We start from the raw sequence: 23360 nt of genomic DNA on the forward strand, positions 1-23360 counted from the left end.
AAAATAAATGGAAAGTTATTATTTTTATTTTTTAAATTCGTAAAATAATATAATAACAGGTAATAAACAGCTTCACTTAAGTGGCAATTTTGGTAAATAAGTAGAAACAGGAGTCAAAATAAGAGATGTGAGTCCTGTGACGCTGTGAACAGCCGATAGCCACTGAGACGTTACCTAAACGGGAACCGAAACAACTATCATTCCTTTGCTGCCAACTGCAAAACTTGCCGCCAATTGGCATGCCATGCATGGGGATGGGTTTATGGTGGGAGCGTCATACATGATGCATGAGCCCCACCCCATACTCCCATAGTCGTATATTGATGCCAGCTCATCACCTATTTTCTTTCCTTTAATATTATTTGGCTTTATTATTTATATCCCCGGTTGGTTTTCAATTTGACCGCTTGGGAGAGGTGAACGGTGAGAGTGAGAGAATCACAGAGAAATAGGGAGAGAGAAAAGAGGAGAGGAAACTAGTAGCAAGAGCTGCGGTGGAAGAGACTGATCAGAGATAGTCGCGGAAAGGAAGGAGAGATCAACAGAGGTAGTTTTCCTTTTAATTAAACTTGTTCCTTCTCTATCGTTTCAATTATCTATAAAAAATCGATAAAAACCCAAATCGATGTTTGTCATATTCTTGGTAGTGAATTCATGGCCATAGATTCGTAATCCTCTTAGTGTTTTTTTCTACTTTTTATTTTTATTTTTCAGGCTCTCTTTCTCGGTTGGAAGAGCCAGAGAGGTTTAACGAGAGAGAAGGTGGATTTGAGGATTTATGTCGGCTAGTTTTGATCTGTTGATTGGAGCTCCGAAGCAGCTCTGGCTTTTATCTTCTTCTCAATCTTTTTTCTACTCAGGATTTCTCTGCGTTTTCTATTACTTCTGCCGTTGCTGCCTTCCTTGTATGCGATTTTGTTTCCACAAGCAGAGGACACAAAAGGGGTTTCAAAAGCTTTCGATGCGTTTGAGATCCAAACGGTAAGTTGGTATTTGATGGGTTTTAGGGGTTTTTAATTTCTCTGCTGTTTGTTGACTAGGGTTTAACTTTTTTTTTATTGTTTTGGGGTTTTGCAGGATTGGTTTTGGAATCGAATGCTTTGGGGGTTTTCATATAAAGCGATTTTTATTTATCTTCTTGTTCTTCAGAGGGGCTCTTACTTGACAATCGTGCTCTGAGAAAAATTTTCCTTCTCTGTGATTCTTTATTTTCATACCCTTTTTTCCTTTTTTTTTTTTTTTTTTTTAACGTTCAAAGAGAGGTTTCTAAAAATGCCGGGGCCTCAGAGGCAACTCCTGAATCAAGATAAGGTGTTCAGGCAAGGGAGGAAGAAATCAGTCCCTTCGGAAAGGCCTGAGATAGAAAACAAAATGGCCAGAAAGATCCGTATTATCTGCTACGATCCTGATGCGACGGATTGTTCTTCGAGTGAGGATGAAACGACGATGGGTTCTGATAGAAGGAATCGTATATCGGGGCATAAGCGCCTGGTTCAAGAGATTCGTGTTCCGATTTCGCCCTGTGCTTCATCTGTTCAAGATATTGATAGTTCTTCACAAGATAGTAACTATGGTGGCAAAAACCCTAGTAGCAGAGTGGTCAAAAACCCTAACAGAAGGGTTTTGACGAGGAACCCCAGATCCACCTCTAAGTACAGAGGGGTTCGACAGAGGAGATGGGGCAAATGGGCTGCTGAGATTCGTGACCCTATTCGAGGAGTCCGAGTCTGGTTGGGCACTTATGATACTGCAGAGGAAGCTGCGAAGGCTTATGAAGCTGCTTCAAAGAGGCTTGAGTTAGAGAGTATTAGTCTCTCACAGAAGAGTAACGACAATAGTTCAGTTTCACAGAAAACTGAGAAGAGCAATAACGTTTCTTCTTCTTCCGCAGTTGGTTCTTTGTCTCAGTCTCAACATCAGCCCTGCATCTCTGAAGAGACTGAGAGTCTGTTCTCTCATTCATCTCCATATTCTGTTCTTGATATCTCTACCTCTGCTTCACATGTGGTGGACTGTCCAAGCAGCACAACTAAGGAAGATGATTCTAGCTCCAAAATAGTTATGGAGCCACTCCTTCATCATCAGCTGCAGCAGGAGAGACAAGGACCAATTCTGAAGGATTCATTGCCACCCATAACAGGGCAAGAGAATGACCTTGATTTTGATTCATTTCTCATGAAGGATTTTGGGCAAGCGTTTGGTGATCTGGATAACTTTGCTGATTACCCATTGTTTTGCTTTGAAGATGGAGCTTCAGAAAATCTTCCAGACGTTGACTTCGATCTTGACCCTGAGGCACTTGCTTGGATCGATGAAACACTGAATATAACCTGCCCTTGAGAATTTTCTGCCAATATAAGTTTTGCAGGTATAGGATTTTAGTAACTATTATATTTAATAGAAATAGCTTTTACTCTGTTTATTGTTCTTGAAGTTCCGGTATGTGAACAAGTCTCAAGAACATGAAGTGAAGTTCTTGAGATAGTGGTTTTGTGATTTGAGGTTTTTGTCATTTGTTCAAGGCAGATATGAGTTTTTAGCAGGGGAGGAGAGTTTCTTTGGGTTTTCTTGTGCTATTTGAGCCGTCCAAGGTTCAACTCTCATCAATAAATTATATTATACATCTTAGTTTTGTCTCAAATCTCTCTTTGTTTAGGGAGCAAGCTTCCATAAATCGTGCATTTTGTTATTTTACTGTTTTATATTTTATCTTCTTCAATTTGGGTTTGAATTACTTGCAAGATAATTCCTTCTTAACAATGCATGTGTTCCTGTCTGTCTGAGACTGAAATTCCCTGAAGGAGTATGTGAAAAGTTAACTCTTCTATCATGGATTTCTTTCTTTGAGAGGGATTTGTGTTCTTTGCTTTGTATTTAATAATATCCGAAGAGTATAAGGAGAGAAAAAAAAAATCTACTAGATAATAGAGGAGAGAAAAATATAAATAAATCATGGGGTCTCAAGGGATGTATTTCATTTCTCTTGTGAATAAAGATGCAGTGTTTATTGGAGTGATTTATGGGAAACTTGAGTTTTCTAGTTATGTAGGGCTGAACTGGGCCCCCAAAATAATGGCTGACACTTACAAATCCAAGATTTGCTCTCGTCTAGTATATGTTCTTGTCATGATGGTTACTTGTTTCGAAACTGCTCTTTCCAAAATGTCAAAAGACATGGAAATCTTTAATACATATACCCAAAAGAAGAGGTGATATCTATTTTATCTTTAGTCTAGAAACCTACTTCAATGTATTAGGTAAGCTAAATCAAACCTTGGTTTTTATGATAATAATCATTGATTAAGTAAAATCTAGATTGCATCCTCTGTGGCTGAAGTTTCATTCTTCATATCCTTGGTTAATGAAATCATCTTTCTATCAAATAAATAAAAAAAAGGAGGTTAATGAAATCATCCTCAATGGGGACTACACACCACAAATTGCAAGATAGGCTCGTATCTCAATCATTTAGAATAGACCTGTCTGCTTCCGTTTTGCGGTTACTCGAGGTCTCATGGCAGACCCATTTGCCTTGTCCTATAGTACTAAACTACTCATGTAATGGATGGACTGTATGGAATTGCTTATGGTTCAAAAAGTTTATTGTGTTGCTGCATACTATTGGGTAATTTTTGTTGATACCGTTTGGAATTTGAAAAGTTTTTCACCACTGCGCTTCAAGGGTTCAGCCACCATCTTAGGGTTTTAAAACATCATTTTCCTATTATTTATGAATGGTTGAACATATCCTTCAGTTCTCCCTATTATTTATGAACAGTTGACCATACCCTTAAGTATTGCGCAATATTCTGTCACCTATCGAAAGGTCATAGTTTAGGAATTTTCCTTCACCGTGCTGAAGAAAAACTAGGTCCTTTGAAATATGTTACTCTTTATATTGTTTTGAGAAATTAAAACTGAAATTTCACAACAAATGTCATAGGACCAAGTTTTCACACCCAATGGTTGATGGGTTTTTTGGACGATGTCTACAAGTATAAGGGAACAATAGGGGTATTATTGATCATTCGTAAATAAGGGGCACACATTTATAGCCCCCACCCCACCTTTTTTTTTTTTTTTTTTTTGGAAAACACTTGAGCAAGATTGTGGTTACATCATCCAAAACTTCAAATTTAGCATTAGAACTCAGCTATCACAGCTAACCTACGAGTTGGGCAATATAAGTTCTATCCTTTTTAAACAACACAAAATATAACTGATATATTATCCACCAAAATGGTTAAAAATTCCCAAACTTTTGAGTCAACCATTTCACTACCTCTTCACAATTAGTCTAAATGTTGACACTGGTGACTCCTATTGCAGTTGCCTTTTGAAATCCGATGAGCATTTCCCATGCCTCGGCATCCTGTGCATTCCCTGCATACTCAAAATCCATACAAGCAACAAAAAATATATATATATATTTTTTTTCTTTTGCAAAACATATCGCATGCCATATCAGCCCTGTTTGTGTCCTAATAAAATTGTCATTACAAACAACTGTAGTATGACGAGGATGTATTAGCCCAAGGTAATTCACCATTGATAAAGATGAAACACATGGTGAAGAATTTTATTCATTTGATGATGGAAAAGAAATAGATTTTGGTTGATGCCTATCTATCAATATTGAAAACATTACCTTTTATATTTGATTGAGAAATAGAAAAGAGGCATTGGTTCCAAGTGTTCCACAAGAATTAAAGTGGTTGCAAATACAATAATGAATAGTAATTTATCTCTAATGATAGATGAGATAGAAACTAGCAATTTGTATAGAAACTCACAAATACTTTCCATCTTGGAGGAATTCCATCTGTAATCCTAGCAAGTCTGTTTCACAAAAATAAGGTGCCAATAAATTTCCTTCTCTTCAGCACAAAACACACAAGTGTCATCAATATCTACAAAACACTTTTGATTTCCCTTAATAGCAATACCTTCATTCCACAATTTTCAAGTAAACAACTGAAGTTTTAATGGACCTTAGTTTTCCATACTAAATACAAATAACATTTAGCTCTGCATCATTTGATGTTTTATAGCCACTCATATATTTTGCCACAATTTTGGTTGTTAAATTTCTAGTTCGATTCAATGGGCAAAATAGAAAAGCACTCATGTGACTCAATAGCAAGCAGAATCCGATGGTAAGATAAGGAAACAAGGAAGTGATCAACGTAGTATTCCAATTCCAAGCAAAATTGAGCTTCGAGACATTTTGAACAAAGGATACGGTTTAATGACCGATCCAATAAAGATTTGATTCCATCAATGTATCCATGGGTCCTTTCATATATCTATGGAAATCTCATTCCCTACCATCGAACAAACCATATATCTAAGAACTGGAAAAATATTAGAAATGCTATTCCAAAGCCAAGAACTAGTATTAGGCAAATATTTAGCTTCTAGAATTTCCAGAGCAAAAGGATAATTTAAAAGTCTTCGGCCTAACCTAATAAGTAATGACTGGTTATGAATCTCTCCAAATTTAAAACCTAATCCACCACAACTTTTTGGCTTACACAACTACGACAAAGATATTAAAGAAATTTTCTTTCCTTCTTTGGGCTCCTCCCTCCAAAACCTAGCACTAATAGAATCCAAAGAGGAATAAATACTCTTCCGAATCAGGACACAGGTTATTAAGCAAGTTGCAAAGATCCCAGAACAGACTTAATCAAGATGAATCTCCCAGCTTGAGAGTGAAAGACGCTTTCCAAGAAGCAAGCTTATTTTGAACTTTATGCATCATAGACATAAAGCAATGTTTCTTATTAATTTAAATCATTGAGTAGCAAGAAGATGAAGACATTTCATGCATACCAAGAATTCTACAAATCTACTATCTCAAACTAGTTGGGGCATTTTTATTGAATAATACATCGCTCTCACTATTATTAATATACAACCTAGCAAGAGCTTCAAACAGAATTAAATTTTCATGTATTGAATTAAAACTTCCTCAAGATTAGCTCGGCAAGACATTTATGAGCATTGACGGCTGCACTTTTCCTACGCCACATAAGGTGCAGGAATACTCTCTCCAATACAACAACAACAACAATCATAACTTTATCCTAACTTAATGAGGTCGGCTATATGGATCCAATACGCATAAAAAAAAAATAAAAGAAATGCCCACGGAACTAAAAGGTGATACTTAGCAGTAAAATAGATAGCATCCCAGGAATATCCCCTATAAGGGGTCGGCTACGTGGGTCTTTGTCCCCAACAGTGGTCTATTTGCGATTATACTATAATCCAACCCTTCCATTAGCATATCTTTCTTAACCACTTCATTAAAAGTCATTTTAGGTTTGCCCCTACTTCTTCTAGTCCTCTCTATATGAATCTGGTCGCTTTTCCTAACTGGGGCATCCATAGGTCTCCATTGAACATGGCCATACTATCTCAATCGGCTCTCGCGGAGCTTGTCCTGAATCGAAACATACCCCTACTTAGTTTCTAATATAATCATTCCTTACTCTATCCCTCCTGTTCTTGCCGCACATCCTACGTAACATCCGCATCTTTGCTGCCCCCAACTTATACAAATTACTCTTCTTGATTGCCCAACACTCTGCCCCCATAAGTTATGGTTGGTTGTATTGTTGTCCTGTAGAATTTTTTCTTGAGTTTAACCGGCTTAATCTTGTCACTAAACACTCCCGACGCACTCCTCCACTTTGTCCATCCATTTACATATATAAATTTATAGAAAAGGTTTTCTAAGCTAGGCCATGGTGCACTAACACTTCTGTATACTATTTTTTCACACCTCATTGGTGTGCTACCCTAAATCATTTACGTAGAGAACCACCAATAAATTTAAAAATTAGAAAAAAATTCCTAACTCCAACGGAATGTGAGGACGCTTTACCATGCCTTCTCAAATCCTCACTATGCCAGCCTCTACATTGATACAATTTCTCTCTCCTCCTTGACCATATGGATCCTATTGATGAAAACATTTTTTGTACTATGATTGATGTAGTAAGAGAAATTCCCTCACATTGTTGGCTCGAAGAACTCTCTTGAAAATTTCTGAAATTATCTTTCAAAGATCTTTTTATCTTTGAACTAGGCATGGGCTACTCCAACAGTTCTCTCTCAAGGGTCCCCCATGAGCTGAAGCACCTCTGATTGGTGCCTTCCCTTAAGTATCTTACTTGAAGAACCCTCTTCCTAAATAAATATTCCCTTCTTTAGATTTCTTGGAAAATCATGTTGTATCGTCTTATAAGTTATAACCCACCCAGTAAAGAATCAAAACCAAGAAGAAATCCCAAAAGATCCGACAAAATTTAAATCCTAGATTATAAGACCCCATTTTAGAAACCATGAATTCTACTATTCACAAGTCTAAAACCCAACTTTCAAGGCCTCCTGTTAATAGTTAATATCTAAAATCTTACTAATTCAACATAACTCCTATGTTCTCTTCGTGGCATTGAGCCATGGGCCAAGTACTTGGGCATATTAAAAAATTTCAAATTATCTCTTGGGAGTAGGGACCCGAGCAGGAGCTTCTCACATTGGGCTGGTCACTACCCCATAACCAAGATTTAGCGGACCCATAACTGACAAGCCCAAGCCTCGAGCTTCTATAGAGGTTCCAACATATGTGTAGAGAGAGAGAGAGAGAGAGAGAGAGAGAGATAAGAGAGTGTGTTGCGTCAAAGTCAGCAATCCATGACAAGATCTTCCATTCCTAGAGCCGCCCTATGACTTTTACATTGATTCTTGTCTAGAAGAAATCTTAGAACCATCCATAGAGAGTCCTGTACTCCTGTCTTGAGAGAGAGAAAGAGAGAGAGAGAGAGAGAGAGAGAGCATGTGTCTGGTTGGGTCAGAAATTGAATAGATTAAAATTTAGAGTGAATGTTAAGATTTTGTGGGCGGGTCCAGCTGTGTTCAACTACGCATGAAGGGAGGAAAAGGAAAACGTATCACGCTGTGAGTTTACCTGAATAGGTAACGGATTCTCGCAAATGAAGTGACATTAGGAGAAAAAAGATCCTAACGGTATATCTTAAGAATTATAGCGTCTCTAACTATTCGCCATCGTACAGCGCTTGAATTAGGTGGAATTGGGTCCATGACTCCAATAATTAGAAGACTACACAGCATATCTGCCCTTCTCCCACCGGCAGATAATCCTGAGGATGAAATGGGAGGGGAGGAGAGGGAGGGGAGGGAGGGGGGGGATGTATTTATTGCAAACGAATTATTTTTTTTTTAATAATAAGTTTTTTGATTGTGTGTTTTTTACCGTGGTGATCACTTCCCAAATGTTGCTTTAGTAAAGGATTCTTTAGTTTTACATTGTTGCATTACAATGCTTTCTTATCTAAGGGTTTTTCGACTTTCGCAATACACTATCCAAAAGGTTAAGGGCATCTCTCCTCTATAAATTGAGGACGGCTAGGATACTTTAGAGTATAATAAGGGTACAACAACTAAAAATATCCACTCTCTCTCTCTCTCTCTCTCTCTCGCTCTCTCTCTCTCTCTTTTATTTATAAACTTCTATTCTCATATTCTCTTCTTGAATTTTTAATGTGAGACTAAAAATCCATGTTTGATTGCACTCTCACTGGATAGGATCCAATTTAAGGCATAATTGATATTTCTTAACTCTTTTCCAATAGAATGAGAAATGCCTTTTGGTAAACCTATTATGAGATTAATTTTGGAACAAAAAGATTAGGAACAGTATTTGGAAGACTTTACAAAATCAATTTGTGTGCTACACTTATCTATTATGAAAATGTCATTATGGTAGAGAGAGAAAGTTGGGGAGGGAGCAAACGGCAATTGCAAGATGTTTGCTGGGGATGGGGAAGAGGGGGCTTGGGTGGGGCAATGGTGTGTTCTGATTCAATTGAAGAAACGTAGAGGTGATAGTGTGTTGGGATAGAGGTTGCGGGGGTAAGGGTAATAGGGCAGCATGGGGTGGCTAGGGTGGTGTGTGATATTGAGCAACAAGAGAGAGAAAGGTTGAAACATCCTTAGGAGAAGATATCAAAGTGTGCAAACTGTCGAGGTCAATCAATGGTCTCAAGCAAGCTTTTAAGAGCGGATACATCTATTTTGATAGGATAGTCAAAAGTTTAGTAGTTCTAACAAAATATACAAGAACAATGTATTTGAGGATGATGTGAGTATGCTCTAATCTGTGAAAATGTGGTTGTCCACAAACTTCTCAATGAAAAACTTAGGATAATTCAATTACATCATAGGCAATAATCTTGTGAGATACATATCGCAAGAATAAGATGTTGGGATCTTATGATCCAATTATATTGATAAAGTTCAGGACAAATACAGTAAGATTCTAATAAATGAAGAAGAAGAAGAAGAAGAAGAAGTTTGTTAAGGTGTTCATGTTGTAAGTAGGTGCAATCATATAAAAAAGTAAAAAAAAAGGGCAACAACTGACTCCACTACTGAGGAAAAGTATTTGACAGTTAGTGAAACAACTAAGGAAGATGCCTGATAAAGAAAATTCTAAACTAATGTTATGGAGATACTTGTGCTCGTCAAGCATCCTATTTCGTTATATTGTGATAACAAGGGAGCCGTAGCACAAGACAAGGAACCTAGAGCGCACCACAGGAATAAACCTGTAGAACGGAAGTATCATCTCATTAGGTAAATTATACAATAAGGTGATATTTGTCAAAGTTAACTCTAGAGAATACTGTCAGGTCTCTTAACTAATGCACGGATACAAACTGTAGTTGATAGACAGAGTGAAAACATGTGTATTAAATTACTAGAACATTGGTTTTGATATACAAGTGAGAGATTATTTTATATATATATACATATATATATATATATATATATATGTCCATCAAACCCAATTTAAAATGTAATTAATTAAATTATTTAATTATTTTATGTGAGGTTGGTTGTCCTAATGCTATATATTGTTTGTAACTAGGGATAAAAGTAGGCTTTCTCTTCATAAGATTATCACTTTGTGTATTTTTGGAATGCAATTCCAAAATATAAATGTGACTATACTCATAATGATTTGTATCGAATTAGATCATTTTGTGAGTCTTACATGGATTTCTCTTAGTTGTTAAGAAATGAGATTCTGTCAATAGTTATTTTGGTCCTCTAAGTTAGAGGTCCTTACCAATACAATTGGATTCTATGTGTTTTGGTTTACTAAAGATTGATGCCTACTATTCATCTATATATGGAAGAGATGCTCAATAAGAAATTCACTTCTCAAATATAGTGAGTATTTTGAGATATTTGATTGTAATTGATGAAATTCCGAGCTTGGTGGAGTTTTGCATGTAATTTAAATGTATTTAAACATGGAAGTGGTTCTTTGTTCGAGAGCACTAGTGTACACTGCGCTCCATGTGTCTATCTCTTTCCTCCTCAAAACAATGGTACATATGTCTTTTTCACATAGTGAGGAGAGAGATAGACACATGGGAGCACTAGTGTAGGCCACACTACCTAACAAAGTTCTTTTTTCCATTATTTAATAGTTATATTTGAACATATTTTATAAAAATTTGGGAGAAAGAAAGCTACTTGCTTGTGTGTGTCTATGTCTAAACATAGGTAGGCGCAAGAAGGCTATGGGCCCGTTTGATAACGTTTCTGTCGTTTCTATTTCAAGAAACGGCAGAAACATAAATTTCCGTTTCTAGAAACAGAAACGAAATTGAAGGTGTTTAATAAGTCATGTTTTTAGAAGTCGATAGTAACCAATGATAAAATGGCCATAAGTCATTTCTAGAAACGGCGAAACAAGTTCAACTTGTTTCGCCTGGGTCGTTTCTTGAACCATAAATAAGTAAAAATTTCTATTTCTATTTCTGAAAATAAGTGAAACGAAACAGTTTTATCAAACGCTTTTTACTCCGTTTCTGCTGTTTCTGGAAACAGAAACGACAGAAACGCGTTTCTTGAAACGTTATCAAACGGGCCCTATGTTGCCCCCAACCCCATGCGTTGAAGATGCCTCCATGTGGTCTTCCATTGGTCTACATGTTGGTGCAATGGTCACGCAAGCAGGTAGTGTTTTCTTACCCAAATTTTTAATATCCAATCTATGGTTGGATTCTCTAAATAAATTCTTCTGACGGATTAGGGTTTTTTATTTTATTTTATGATAATTCTATCAATGCTCATAAATTTATTATTTAATATTGTTAAATGGAGAAATTTCAATGTAATTATTTCAATCTCTTAAAGAGGGGCTTTAAGTTATATCCATCCTAGTTTGCGCTTATGAGTAAATAGTTTCATTTACTTGATAGAATAGTACTCTTAGATAAATAATTATATCTACTTAAGTGGTTTTTTTTTCTCCCTTATTTGGTGCAAATCTACCTAAGTTAAGGTAGACTCGTATAAAACAATGAAATTATGATCATTTAATACAATCCCACCACTTGATTTGGTTATGCTACGAAGACATTAGGCCTTGTAAAATTATTAAATAGAAGTTAAAGGGGAAAAAGAGAACACCCTATGATTTTGACTCTTTTTGTTATTTTCTCTCTTTTTTTTTTTCCTTCATTGATTGTGAGTTGGAGTTTTTAACCCTAGAAGAGCGTAGAAAGACCGTTTTGATATTCTGGTTCTTGTACAATCCATACAAGAGGAATACGCATATATTCCATGTGTGCATCTCAAGTTGAACTATTATATTCCTTTGAGGTATTGCAATTGTGGAAGAAGAGACAACATTGAAACCCTAATATTGAGGTTTTGTTTGAATACCTTAATGCCCATCCAATTCCAGTTACTTGATTTCAAGTAAGGTGTAGGTTCTTTTCCTTATTAAAAGAGAAAATGTTTATTTTTTCCTAGTGAAAATGCAGACAAATTGATTGAAAATTTTAATTGCCAACTTTCAAAAGCAAGCTCTTTCTCTTCACAATGGTCTAACTGAGTACTGCCAAAAGGAAAAGACAATCTCTTAACAGAGGGACCATAATGAGCTATCTGCAAACACTTGCCGGATTGTCTCTAGGAGTCACTCTGATAAAGGTCGTCTCCTTAAATTACCACATGGGTGATGGGTCTTTTCGAGGACTCATGTCAGTCAAGCCAGTACTATGCCTGTCACAGTACTATGATACTAATTTTTTTTTTCCCGGTGACGGTAGGAGTGTGTCACTGTCCTATTGGTTAAAAGATGCACTTTCTACCGTATAGGTATCAGTGGTTTGTATCCAAAGCTAACTCACAATGATTTACTTCAAGCCCCGAAGGCCTAAGAAATCAATTGGGAATTAATAAGAATATAAATGGATATTCGAAATCTAATTTGATTTCGCATTTGAGTTAAACGCTATCCAAATTAACATTCGTAAAATAATTTTTCTATTCGGTTAAATAATCAATTAATGATTTTTAAGATTTTTAAAGTTTACACAAGGGTTTTCAGTTAATCAATTTATTACTCATATAAATTAAGAAATTATTATATGAGTAACTGCATCTAATGTTAAAAATAACTATAACATCCAGCATCAATGCATCTATATTCCACAATTTCAATAGAAGTTTCAAGACACATCATCCAACACCAATAATAAATTCACAAAAAAAAAAAAAAAAAAAAAAACCAAATTCATGTTGAGAAATGTAGCTTTGCTATGATGTTATTCATTGTTGTTTAACAACAATACACTTTTGGAGTGATGCATGTTCAATTGGAGTTGGAAGTCATTACTTTAGAAATACTTTTCAAAAGATGCATCAGATTGTTAATCAATTTCAAAGTCCGTGCTTTTCGAACTTGAATTAACGGTGATAACATCAGAATTGTAACCTTTACATCAGCAAAAGAAACAAGTCAATCAAAAGTTCAAGAAAGATACGCTCAATTAAGTAAGTCATTGCGTTAAAAAAATCCATTGAAAAAAGGGGCAGAAAATGAGAAGGTGTTTTAAACGGAAAGGCTAGCTATTTGCATTCTTTTCCCATGTCTTTGGGGATCACACGAAAAAATGTGTTTAAAACTATAAAAAATGAAAATGCAATTTTAAACATATTTTTACTGACTAGAATTGTGACTGATTCACCATAGTACACTCACTCATGCAGCAAAATTGTCAACTGCCAGAATCATGGGCATTAGCAGCCCTAGCTCTTTATTAATAATAAGCAATAGAGTATTACAAGGAAAAGAAGCTCCCTTATGCGTGGGGAGGAGTAGCTTGGCTGCCAAGTAATTTAAAAAAAAAAAAAAAAAAAGGAAACTAATTACAATGTTAATAGAAAGTAATTACAATACAACTCCTATTAACCTAACTTGTTCACTAGAGGTAACAATGACATAAGAATAGAAACTACTAAGAAATATTCTGCAGCCCTTAATCTCCTCCCACGCAAGCTATCTTCATATATCTTCTAACAAATCCTTCTCCACGCAAGGTCTTATGGGACCCACAAAATCCATCAAAACATCTCCTCCAGCTGCTGGAAGATGGCTACATAGGGCCAGAACATATGCTTAAGTATAAAAAAAATATGGGCCCAAGTATGGGCCTGACTATGACTTATGTCAAAGTCCAGAAAAGGGGCTTGGTTGGGTACAAATAGGACTAATTAGGGGCCTGTTTGGGCCGGACCAAAATGGACAGGACTTGTCCGAAATTCCATCATGTGCAGATGTGCTACATGCTAGGCATTATGGAAGGAAAGAAATCTTGGATTTTAAGAATAAACCTTGCCTTCCGATGTCCTAAATCAAGTCCAGCATCTCTCTAATTGCTATGTAGTCTTTGGCTACTTGGCCTTTCTTAGTTTCTTCTTTCTTTTTTGAATGTTTATATAAGTTTCAAAAAACAAAATTTACCAAAACTAATAAAGGAATGCTGGGAATCCAAAACTGGGATCACATTTTTGCAGCAACTACTAGTGTATGTAACTAAGAAGAAAGGTCATTTCCCAGTATGGGTAACAAATGAAGTATCAAATAAGGGTAAAGGATTATGCTTGTAGACAAGTAGAGGAATTTGAATTGTGTAGAAGGGTGCATGGATTACCACAACAGAACACAGCAAAGAATGCTCAATGAAGTAACTATATTTCAGGAGATTAAAAAGTACCTCACTTGGAAGGCCTCTTGTTTCTCTCAATGTAAGGTTTCAATAACTCCTACATGAATAAGTTCCGAAGAATGCCTGATTGAATCATGAAGTCATCGACAAAGTAAATCCTAAATACTGGCAATCATTATTGAACTTGGAATGGTACTATCAGATCACCAAATATAATCCACGGTTCCCATAAACTTGGAGTAATATGATATTTCCAAAGGTTGTCCATAATTATCTCTTGTGCGATAGCTCCCTGTCCAAAGAATATAAATAGGATGAACTCGTAAGTGTTGACAAGATAAAAATGGATCTGGGGTAGATTCTATAAGATAAGATGCAGCTAGATCACAGAATCAATTATACGGGCGTGCCATCTTTGTTGATGTATGATGTCTTCTATTCCGTCACAGTTTAACCCAGGGAGTACTAGTGCAGTGCCTCGACAGGCAGGACGGCAGTCCCGCTAGCCGGTGAAGGGGGGCAGGAGTTCCCCCTGCATAGCAGTGGGTGTAGGGGGGCGCAGCTCCCACTCGAATTTTTTTATTTGAGGGCAATTGTGTACTTTTCGGATTAGGGTTGTTCGTTATATATTTGTAGCGAGGGTTTCTTTCTCTGTAGTGCAAGCAATACTGAGAGATGTAAGGGACGAACACTGTAACCCTATTCTATATTGATAGTGGAGCAGGATCTCATCTTACCGGGGACGTAGGCAATCTTGCTGAACCTCGTAAATCTGTGTGCATTGGTTGTTCTTGTTTTTCCATTATCTTCTGCATCGTTTTAGGGTTGTCTTTGTACAATCTTGTAGTCTGTGAACAGAGGAAGATAAAGGAAAATTCAATGTGTAGATTCTGATAGACTCTCATAAAAATTTCTGTATATGCACTGCTAAGTTTTAAATGGTGCTGAAGTTGAGTAACTCCATCACAACCAGCAACAATCTTTATTCTTCTTCTCTCCATCTGTATGTCAACGGCCTGGAGATGGACACTTGATAACTGAGATGGGAAGGTATTGGGAAGGTGTTAGGCACCCTTCTCAGCCTGGTTGAATTGATCTTCCTACTAGATGCTGGGAGAAGTTACCTATTTGGGTGCTAATCGAGTAGCAATTTTGGGAATGAGTTCCTAACTCGAAGGCCTCTCACTAGGAATCAATATCAGGTAAAATCATCAACAAAAAGTTAATAATGAACTCAAATCAAGCTAGACGGACAGAATAGTCGCAGGTTTCTTCAGTAGGCCAATTCACAGTACACATGTGAGGTAAGGATGTCAAAACAGCTAGGATAAATCGCCTTTGGATAAGAAATATTCACACAAAATTTCAAAGGAAAAGATGGATCAAGGGAATTGTGAATAGATCTTGCTGGCTGGAACTGAGGTGTGAAACAGGGGTTCCATAAGTTTAGGAACAAAGAGTAATGTATAAGTGAGGAAGAAGGGATGAAGGAATAAAATAGAATGTATCTGAGACAGAACAAAACTAAACAGATGAAGGTAAGGGAGGGGGAGGGGGAGGGGGAGGCGGAGGGGAAGAGAAACAACTGGCTTCCTTAAGAGGCCATGCAGGCTCCAATCGAACAAAACTCAAAACACAAAGACACACACACACAAAATCCAAAAAATTGCTAAACTCTCCTACGTATTCTATCCAAAATAAAAGATTACATAATATTCTCCCTAAAAAAAACAAATCTCCCTACATATCCTACTGAATGAACAACCCAGTTGGGAATCTGTTCCATGTAGTCTAGGAGTCCCAGTGGGCTAAACCGGTCTAGACAAGTATCTGCACCAGTTAAGAATGGGAAGACAGAAAAATGTTCAACCAAAACCTAACTATTTCCAATACTCATTGTGGAAAAGGTCGTAAGCTTGGAGTTGGGTTCGTAGTAGAGCTTCTTTAGTAAAATACAAGTTTGGGAAGTTGGAATAAGATTAAGAACTAGTGCTTAACATGAACCCGATGTTAGCTGGTACAATATCAACAACTGAATCAACAACAGAAACAAAGTAACAATAAGAGTGAATATCAGAATGACATACTAAATAATCATAGTAACATTCCCTATGTGATTTGTGCGTATACAATCTATTAGTAGGTCAAGTTTGGTTCTCAGTTTTGGTTCACTGTGGTTCTGGTTTTCTAATGGGTTTTCCATTGATTGTCTCTTCAGCCTAGTAAACCTCATCATGTACATCCAACGGTATCGAGACCTAGCATTGGTTGATGTTTCTCTAATGCTATTTCTTCCCTTTGAAGTGTGGGCACAAAGAACTAAGGTACCGTTTGACAACGTTCCGTTTCTGTCGTTTCCACTTTTTCTTGTTCCCAGAAACGGAGAAACAGTCTAAAAAGCGTTTGATAAAGTTGTTTCATTTCACCCGTTTCTAGAAATATAAATCTAATTTTATGCCTATTTACAATTCTAGAAATGATTTTGACGAAGTTTCGTCATTTCTAGAAATGAATTTGAGAGAAAAAAATGCTGTTGTGCCCAATAAATCACTCATCTATTTAAATCTAAAAAGAGGCAACCGAACCTTCTCTCCCTTTTGGGCATTCGATGATACTAATGGGTTTTTTAATGACATTATGTTTGCAAAAAACATTTCAAGAAGTAGGTTTATCAAACACCAAAAAAATCGTTTTTATTTTCAGAAACTTGAAAAGCTGTTTTTACTGTTTCTAGACACATAAACAATAGAAACATTATCAAACGGTGCCTAATTTTCTGAAAGGTAGAGAACTAGATAACCTCCATATACAAACCACACAATGAAGTTGCTTTTCCTTAGACCCCATTTGGTTAGAAGTGAAGTGAAGTAAAGGGGAAAAAAATCAGTTGAAATTAAGAAGGAAACATTCAATTGGGGTGTTTGGTTGAAAAGTAGAATTGAGGCAAAGTAATACCAAAACATATGGTGCCCACGGAATTCAGGGTATGAGAGGATGATATACTTTTAAGACATGAAATTTATTTTTTCAACTTGTAAACTTTAATTCATTTAAAATGACTTATTGATTACCAAGAATTTCTATTTTAAGATAATTAATTTCCATATTATTAGTCTGAACTTTTAAAGCTAACAAACAGTATTGGGTGTTAAAGGGGCTCATGAAAAGTAACTCAAAGATACTTCAAGTGAAGCACATTTGAAAACCTAATGACATTTGAAACCAAATAATGTCTACATTTTTTTTTTTTTTTTTATTGTAAATACAAAGAAGCTTCACATTGAAGATCCATCAATATCTTGTCTTTAAACAATGATGCTCAAATGCAACAAAACACACACAGATAACAATTAATCATAATATGCTCCGTTTAACACATTTCTGAACATAAAGTGTTGTGGCATAGTTCATAGTTAGTATAATTTGCATCGTGCAAGCTACAGGTGAAGAGCACAATGTGAGTTCCATCATCTTTCTTCATTTGCAAATTGAAGCAAGACACATATGAAAGACAGTTTATTTGGTAATTTAGAACAAATCATTTGGAAGCCCATGAGGCAATTAGACAAACAGAAGAGCTCCAATATCCGTCTTCTTATAGAGGGAACTCAACAGATAAGCAAAGATCCTTCATTAGGCATACTATTTGGAACTAGCCGTTCTAACCCAAAAGAAAAATTAACTTGTGAATTTACAAAAATGACAATTATTACAGTGAATTGACTTAATATCAATGTATAGCAGTGATGAGTGACAGAATTCATTTTATTTTCAATTCTTTTTAAATTTTATACTTAATAACGCAAACTTGTAAATAGTTTTCCATTGAGGTGTCAATGGGCTGAAACCCAGCCCAACCCGAAGGTCTCTTAACTCAACCCAAGCTCAGCCCGGGTCCAACTCTGTCTGGTTTTGCTCAACCCAACCCAGCCCTGATGGACCCTAATTGGGCCAGACTTAACCCAATTCAGTCCAACCCAATACTATTGGTTACTTGATCTTTATGCATTGCAAGAGGCCACAGACCAAAGTTTTCATATGTGTAGATTGTGGAAAACGAAAGACCTTTTTCTATAAGTACCCATTAATAATTATTAGTATATTTATATGATTATATACTTAATACACATGGTCGGGTTGGGTTGAGACTTTAACCCAGGCCCAACCCAATCCCAACCCTACCTCGGGCCTGAAAATCTCAGCCCTAACCCACCCTATGGGCTGAAATCTCAGCTCAAGCCCTGTTCGGGCTCAGGGTAGGTTAGGACTGATTCAGGTTGATCGGATTTTTTTGACACCCCTAGTTCTCCATAATGGGTCATCTCAATCATTTAAGAGATTGTAAACAAGAAGGAAGAGTAGACCCAATATGATTACCTATATAAAGAGAACAATCATGGGGAGAGAAACCCAATTGAGAAAACCACCAGTTTTGCTTCGCTGCTTCTTCTTCTTCCTCCTCTTTCTCTCATGGATTTGGTCTGGAATTCCCAATGATTTTGATTGCCCGTCCACTGCGAGTTGTGTTGTTGCCAGAAGACAGTGAAAGAATGCCGCTTGGTTAATATTGAAATCCACTTTTAAGTTTTAACCATGTTGGGGGTGAGCACGGTATATCAGATCTGGTTGCAAGGGTGGCCCGGCCCAGAAAGCCTTCTTGTGGTTTTTTGGGGCTAAACACCTTATGTTGCTTTAAAAGAAAAAAAAAAAAAAGCTCAATTGACTTATTGATGACTCTTTCAGCTTCCTGAGGTCAAACATAAATCTAATCTCTCAAAGTCAAAAGAAGGCCTAAGATGTCTATTAATCTCCTAAAAAATAGCCTCACGAGGGTCCATTATTTGGATTTGTTCCAAGTCACCATCCCTCTCTGTAAATAAAAGTATTTTTTTTTGATAGGACTGTAAATAACCCTTTTTTCTCATAAAAAATAAGCTTGTCACTTTTTCAGGTTGCTTGCTGTCTTTCATGTGTCACGTAAGCTATGGCGTTTCTCATCCAGAAGGCCCAAAACCAACCCACTTCGAAATGAAAAGAAGATTTAACCATATGGATTGAAAAGTTAGGTGACCTTGTCTTAACAATAGTTAGGTAAGCTAATATTCCTTAAATTATATCATCCATCTGTGACAAACAATAAATTTAGAGAGCCCACCTCCTCCTGTTTCTTCACTAAATTTTCTACCTCCTTAACTGATAGAGATCCCAGACTCAACTCACAAAAATAGAACTCCAAATGGGTTGAGGACTAGTAGTTGAAGAAGCTTTGGCCATTAGGATACATGCCACTCACTCCTATAATGACCAAACCCATAACTTCCCTTCAAAGTCTAACCAGACAACCAAATCTCTCTCCATTACAATGGATAACGATTGCAGCAACCTACCCACTTCTCAGTCTATCCAATATGGCCAAGAGAAACAAAGATATCTATTTCTCAGCTTCACTTTCATGAAATCACAATGATACTCAACAAAATGAAAATTCAGCTAGAGGTTATTCTATTTCTTCTTGTTGTTCTTCTCATCATCTTCCCTAGTATAATATCAGGGAAGTCAGTAATTGAACCTTGTAATTCCTCAGACTCTTGTAATGCTCTTCTCTCTTATCTCCTTCCTTGGGACTCCAAGCTTTCTGAGATCTCCTCAAGGTTCCAAGTGAATGTAACTGACATTCTAGCCTCCAATTCATTAAACCCAACAATTTCTTTCCCAGAAAACCAAATTTTTCCTGCAAATTCTCTTCTTAAAGTACCCATTTCGTGCCCATGTGTGGATGGCATCCGAAGGTCTGTTTCGACAAATTACACTGTTGGAGCAATTGATACGGTTGATTCTATATCAGCTGGGTATGGTGGGCTGGTTAGTGCAGATCAGATCAAGATTGTTAATGGGATTGATGATAAACATCAGCTAATGAGTGGCATGAGCATTGTAATTCCATTGCCATGTATGTGCTTCAACAACAGCATTAATGGCATTACGACTGTGTTCATGTCCTATGTGGTGCAGAGAGGGGAGAGCTTGAGCAGCATTGGAGCTACATATAGTGCAACTGTGACAGAATTGGAAGCTGTTAATGGTCTTTTAGAACCAGTAGTTCATCCCGGCGATGTACTAGCAGTTCCAAACCCAGGTAAGTTAAATACTTCTCCAATAAAGTTTTTGGAAATTAACAAAGGCTAGCCAATGTGAGCTAGAATTGAACTCATAACCTCTTAGTTGTGGTCATTGATCCTTTGTTTTTATTGCACTGTGAGCTAGAATTGAACTCATAACCTCTTAATTGTCGTTATTGATCCTCTTTTTTATAGGAACTTTTGCTACTATTTTGATTGCACTCTGTTAGCTAGAACCAACCTCAGGAAGATCATAGGCCTCAAGGACTCATTCTTCAAAACCAAAAATCCTAGGATAGGATAAGATGCCTATTTTCACTTGAGTCGGGCATACTACACAATTATGATGAATTTTATTTCTAGTATTGAAAGTGATATGACCTAGATTTGCTCAACAATCGTACATAATAGGATGATCCATCTCCTTAATTTTGTTTCTTTCTCATCATATATGATGAATTACAGCACTAAAAATCAACTTAACAAGAATATCACATGAAAATTTATCGTTAAAATTTTTCAAAACCCACCTCCACCATAATTCATAACCAATGAATATGCTACAGTTAAAATTCTCACTTCATTAATGCCAGTGAATGAGATTGGTACATGTATTTGGTACGACGTTTAATGTCTTGATCCTTCAATGGCCATTCTGGATGTCTGGCTTCCAGGACCATAAGAATTGTGTCAGCATGTCCCTAATTGATATCCATACATTGCGTTTTATTACAGTATCTGGAACCAGCCACAGACTTAAAGAGGTCCCACCTAATCTATGATCTGATTAACGCTACTGTACAGCTTATCATGATTTAGGTATAGCCAAACGCGGATAGCATGGTGTGGTACAACTTCAGAAACACATTAGACAAACCTTATGGCATCATATTAGTAGGTTTCATGGTTAGTGTGACAAAGCAAATAATGGTTAGTGTTATCAATACATCTTTAATAAGAAAGATGGGCTGGGGATCACTGCCACATCCCGCGATCACTGTCTCAGTGTGAGACTGCATAAGAAAATCACGACATCCAACTAAGTGGCAGGGTGGTCTTTTTATCACCTCGTATAAAAGCTTAAGGATGTACCATCAGGTAACAATTTTTTTCCCTTGGAATAATTACAAGAAGAAAACTTTAAGGTATATAGTAACTTTAGCCTCAATTTGGAAGGTTTTGGGCTTGGTTATCTTTTGAACTGCGTTGTAGATCTGCTTGGGTAGTTGGGCTTGGGTTGGCATGGCTCACCTGAACTCCTCTTATTGGGTTTAACCGTCACTAGATCACTTTCTCCTTTTGTGAATGAATCTCACTTGTGTCCGAAAAAGAAATGAACATTGCACTGTTTTTTTTTTTTTTTTTGGGAGAAACTTGTATTTATTTTTCACAAGCTATACAACAATAAAATTGTTTGATGGGAGACAATCTCATTTATTTCATTTCTATCTCTCTCCTCCTCCTATTTCTTCTCTCTCATTAAATCCCATTCCACTAAGAAGATGGATCAGGTTCTCGTCGTATGATCCTGATCCACACACAGAATCTTCCTTTTTTGGATTCTGTATGTATGGATGAGGATAGTACAAGAACCTAATTCGCACTCTTTGGCCAAACCTTATTCAATTCTATTATTTTCTTCCTTTCCATTTTCTTGCAAATCCAACCCAGAACATTTTTCCTTTTATCCCCTCCCCCCTCCCCCCTCCCACCTCCCACCTCCCAAAAAAATTTTATCCATTTATATCCGTTAAGCTAACAGAGCCTAAAGATATGAGATTATAAATCATGCACTATACCACTCCTCTTTACCATAAAATGATATATTTCAGGATGGCTTAATGTGTGCAGCATGTTCATCTGCTAATCTGGATTGGTATAATGAGAGTTTGATTGTGCCAAATGGTTCTTATGCTCTGACTGCCAACAATTGCATCATGTGTAGATGTGGAGTGAATGATAAAGAGTAAGTTATTAATCGGGTATGCCTGGATGTTATTCTTATAATTCGCCATTTTTTTCTTTTAATTAATTTATTTTTCTATAAAATAAATAAATATATAAGAAAAATTAATATTTTCAAATTGTGTAAATTTGTTCATCAAAGCAAACATGTCATTAGTTGATGAGTACTCATATAATCCACTTGGCAGTCTCCGGTGTTCTCCATCTAGTATCGGAACCTCTTGCTTCCATCTACAATGCAAAGGGACCGATCTCTTCATTGGTGACATACGTATGGAGCAAACGCGAGGGGGTTGCAATGTAACAAAATGCATATATCGTGGCCATTTAGGCCAGAAAATTTTTAGTAGGTATAATAAATATCATTGTTCATTTTTCATTAGAGACTTCTGAGAGTTAAAGGGATGCTTGGTAGTAGTTGGTCAATTGGTGAATTGTCATGGGTAACGCATCTTACTAAGCGTCTTACCTGTGTTCGAATCACCTTTGGAGCCACTCACCTGGGGGAATAGTCACGCCGAATGCCTGAAAACCCTAGTTAAAAAAAAAGTGTATTTAGTATGACATGTGAAAGTTGATACCACACTGCAATTGTATGGCTAACATATGTTGTATTTGATGGACTACAGTTTAGCTAACTCTTCTCAGATTCAATGCTCAGGTAATCAATTCATTCTATGGTTGTCATAGAACTCTCATAATCATTTGAAGTTAGTTTTGAGTGCAGCCATGGATTTGTGAACACTATACTTGATAATGCAGGTAACCACAGTGTTCTTATACTGCCGCCATGTCCACCTCCAACATTGCATAGTTCAGAGATCCCATTAACCAATGCACCTGTATCGTCTTCTCCATCACCAGCTTCGGCTTATAATTTATCTGATCCATCAAGTAGAAAAAGTGACAACATTTCTAGTGATAGTAGATCATTTAGAGATACCTCATATTTATTTCCTCCTAGACTTGCCCTTTTGGTTTGTTTTGTTTATTTACTTTCCAAGTAGTGCTATGCATATACTGATTAGCCAGACTTTGTAATCTGATTAAATATTATAATTTGTTAAGTAGGAGTGTCACTATGATAGGTATGGTCGATTTTCATTTCTCTGATTTTAGTTTGGATTTTTCTAGAAAAAAAAAAAAAAAAAACATAAGAGGTAGATCATGTTGGGACAATTATGTAAATATGCCAAAGAAAACAAGAAGTAAG

At 36.6% G+C, this 23360-nt stretch overlaps 2 protein-coding genes across 3 annotated transcripts; both read left to right on the forward strand.

Annotated features, from left to right (window-relative positions):
• The first annotated feature begins 386 nt into the window (after nucleotides 1-386).
• On the forward strand, nucleotides 387-2628 carry LOC122062655 (ethylene-responsive transcription factor ERF118-like). Its single transcript, XM_042626301.1, has 3 exons — nucleotides 387-547; nucleotides 715-981; nucleotides 1078-2628. The coding sequence occupies exon 3, from the start codon at nucleotides 1273-1275 to the stop codon at nucleotides 2338-2340; it is 1068 nt and encodes a 355-aa protein (XP_042482235.1). The 5' UTR covers nucleotides 387-547; nucleotides 715-981; nucleotides 1078-1272; the 3' UTR covers nucleotides 2341-2628.
• A 16765-nt stretch (nucleotides 2629-19393) lies between these two features.
• Nucleotides 19394-23243, forward strand: LOC122062660 (lysM domain-containing GPI-anchored protein 1-like). Of its 2 annotated transcripts, XM_042626304.1 has the most exons (5): nucleotides 19399-20199; nucleotides 22034-22148; nucleotides 22336-22497; nucleotides 22777-22808; nucleotides 22910-23243. In XM_042626304.1, the coding sequence occupies exons 1-5, from the start codon at nucleotides 19527-19529 to the stop codon at nucleotides 23152-23154; spliced, it is 1227 nt and encodes a 408-aa protein (XP_042482238.1). In that variant the 5' UTR covers nucleotides 19399-19526; the 3' UTR covers nucleotides 23155-23243. The 2 variants fall into 2 exon arrangements, with proteins under 2 accessions (XP_042482239.1, XP_042482238.1); XM_042626305.1 differs by lacking the exon at nucleotides 22336-22497 and having other exon boundaries at nucleotides 19394-20199.
• The last annotated feature ends 117 nt before the right edge of the window (nucleotides 23244-23360 follow it).

Source organism: Macadamia integrifolia, unplaced genomic scaffold (genome assembly GCF_013358625.1).
Source record: "Macadamia integrifolia cultivar HAES 741 unplaced genomic scaffold, SCU_Mint_v3 scaffold1081, whole genome shotgun sequence".
Lineage (NCBI taxonomy): Eukaryota > Viridiplantae > Streptophyta > Magnoliopsida > Proteales > Proteaceae > Macadamia > Macadamia integrifolia.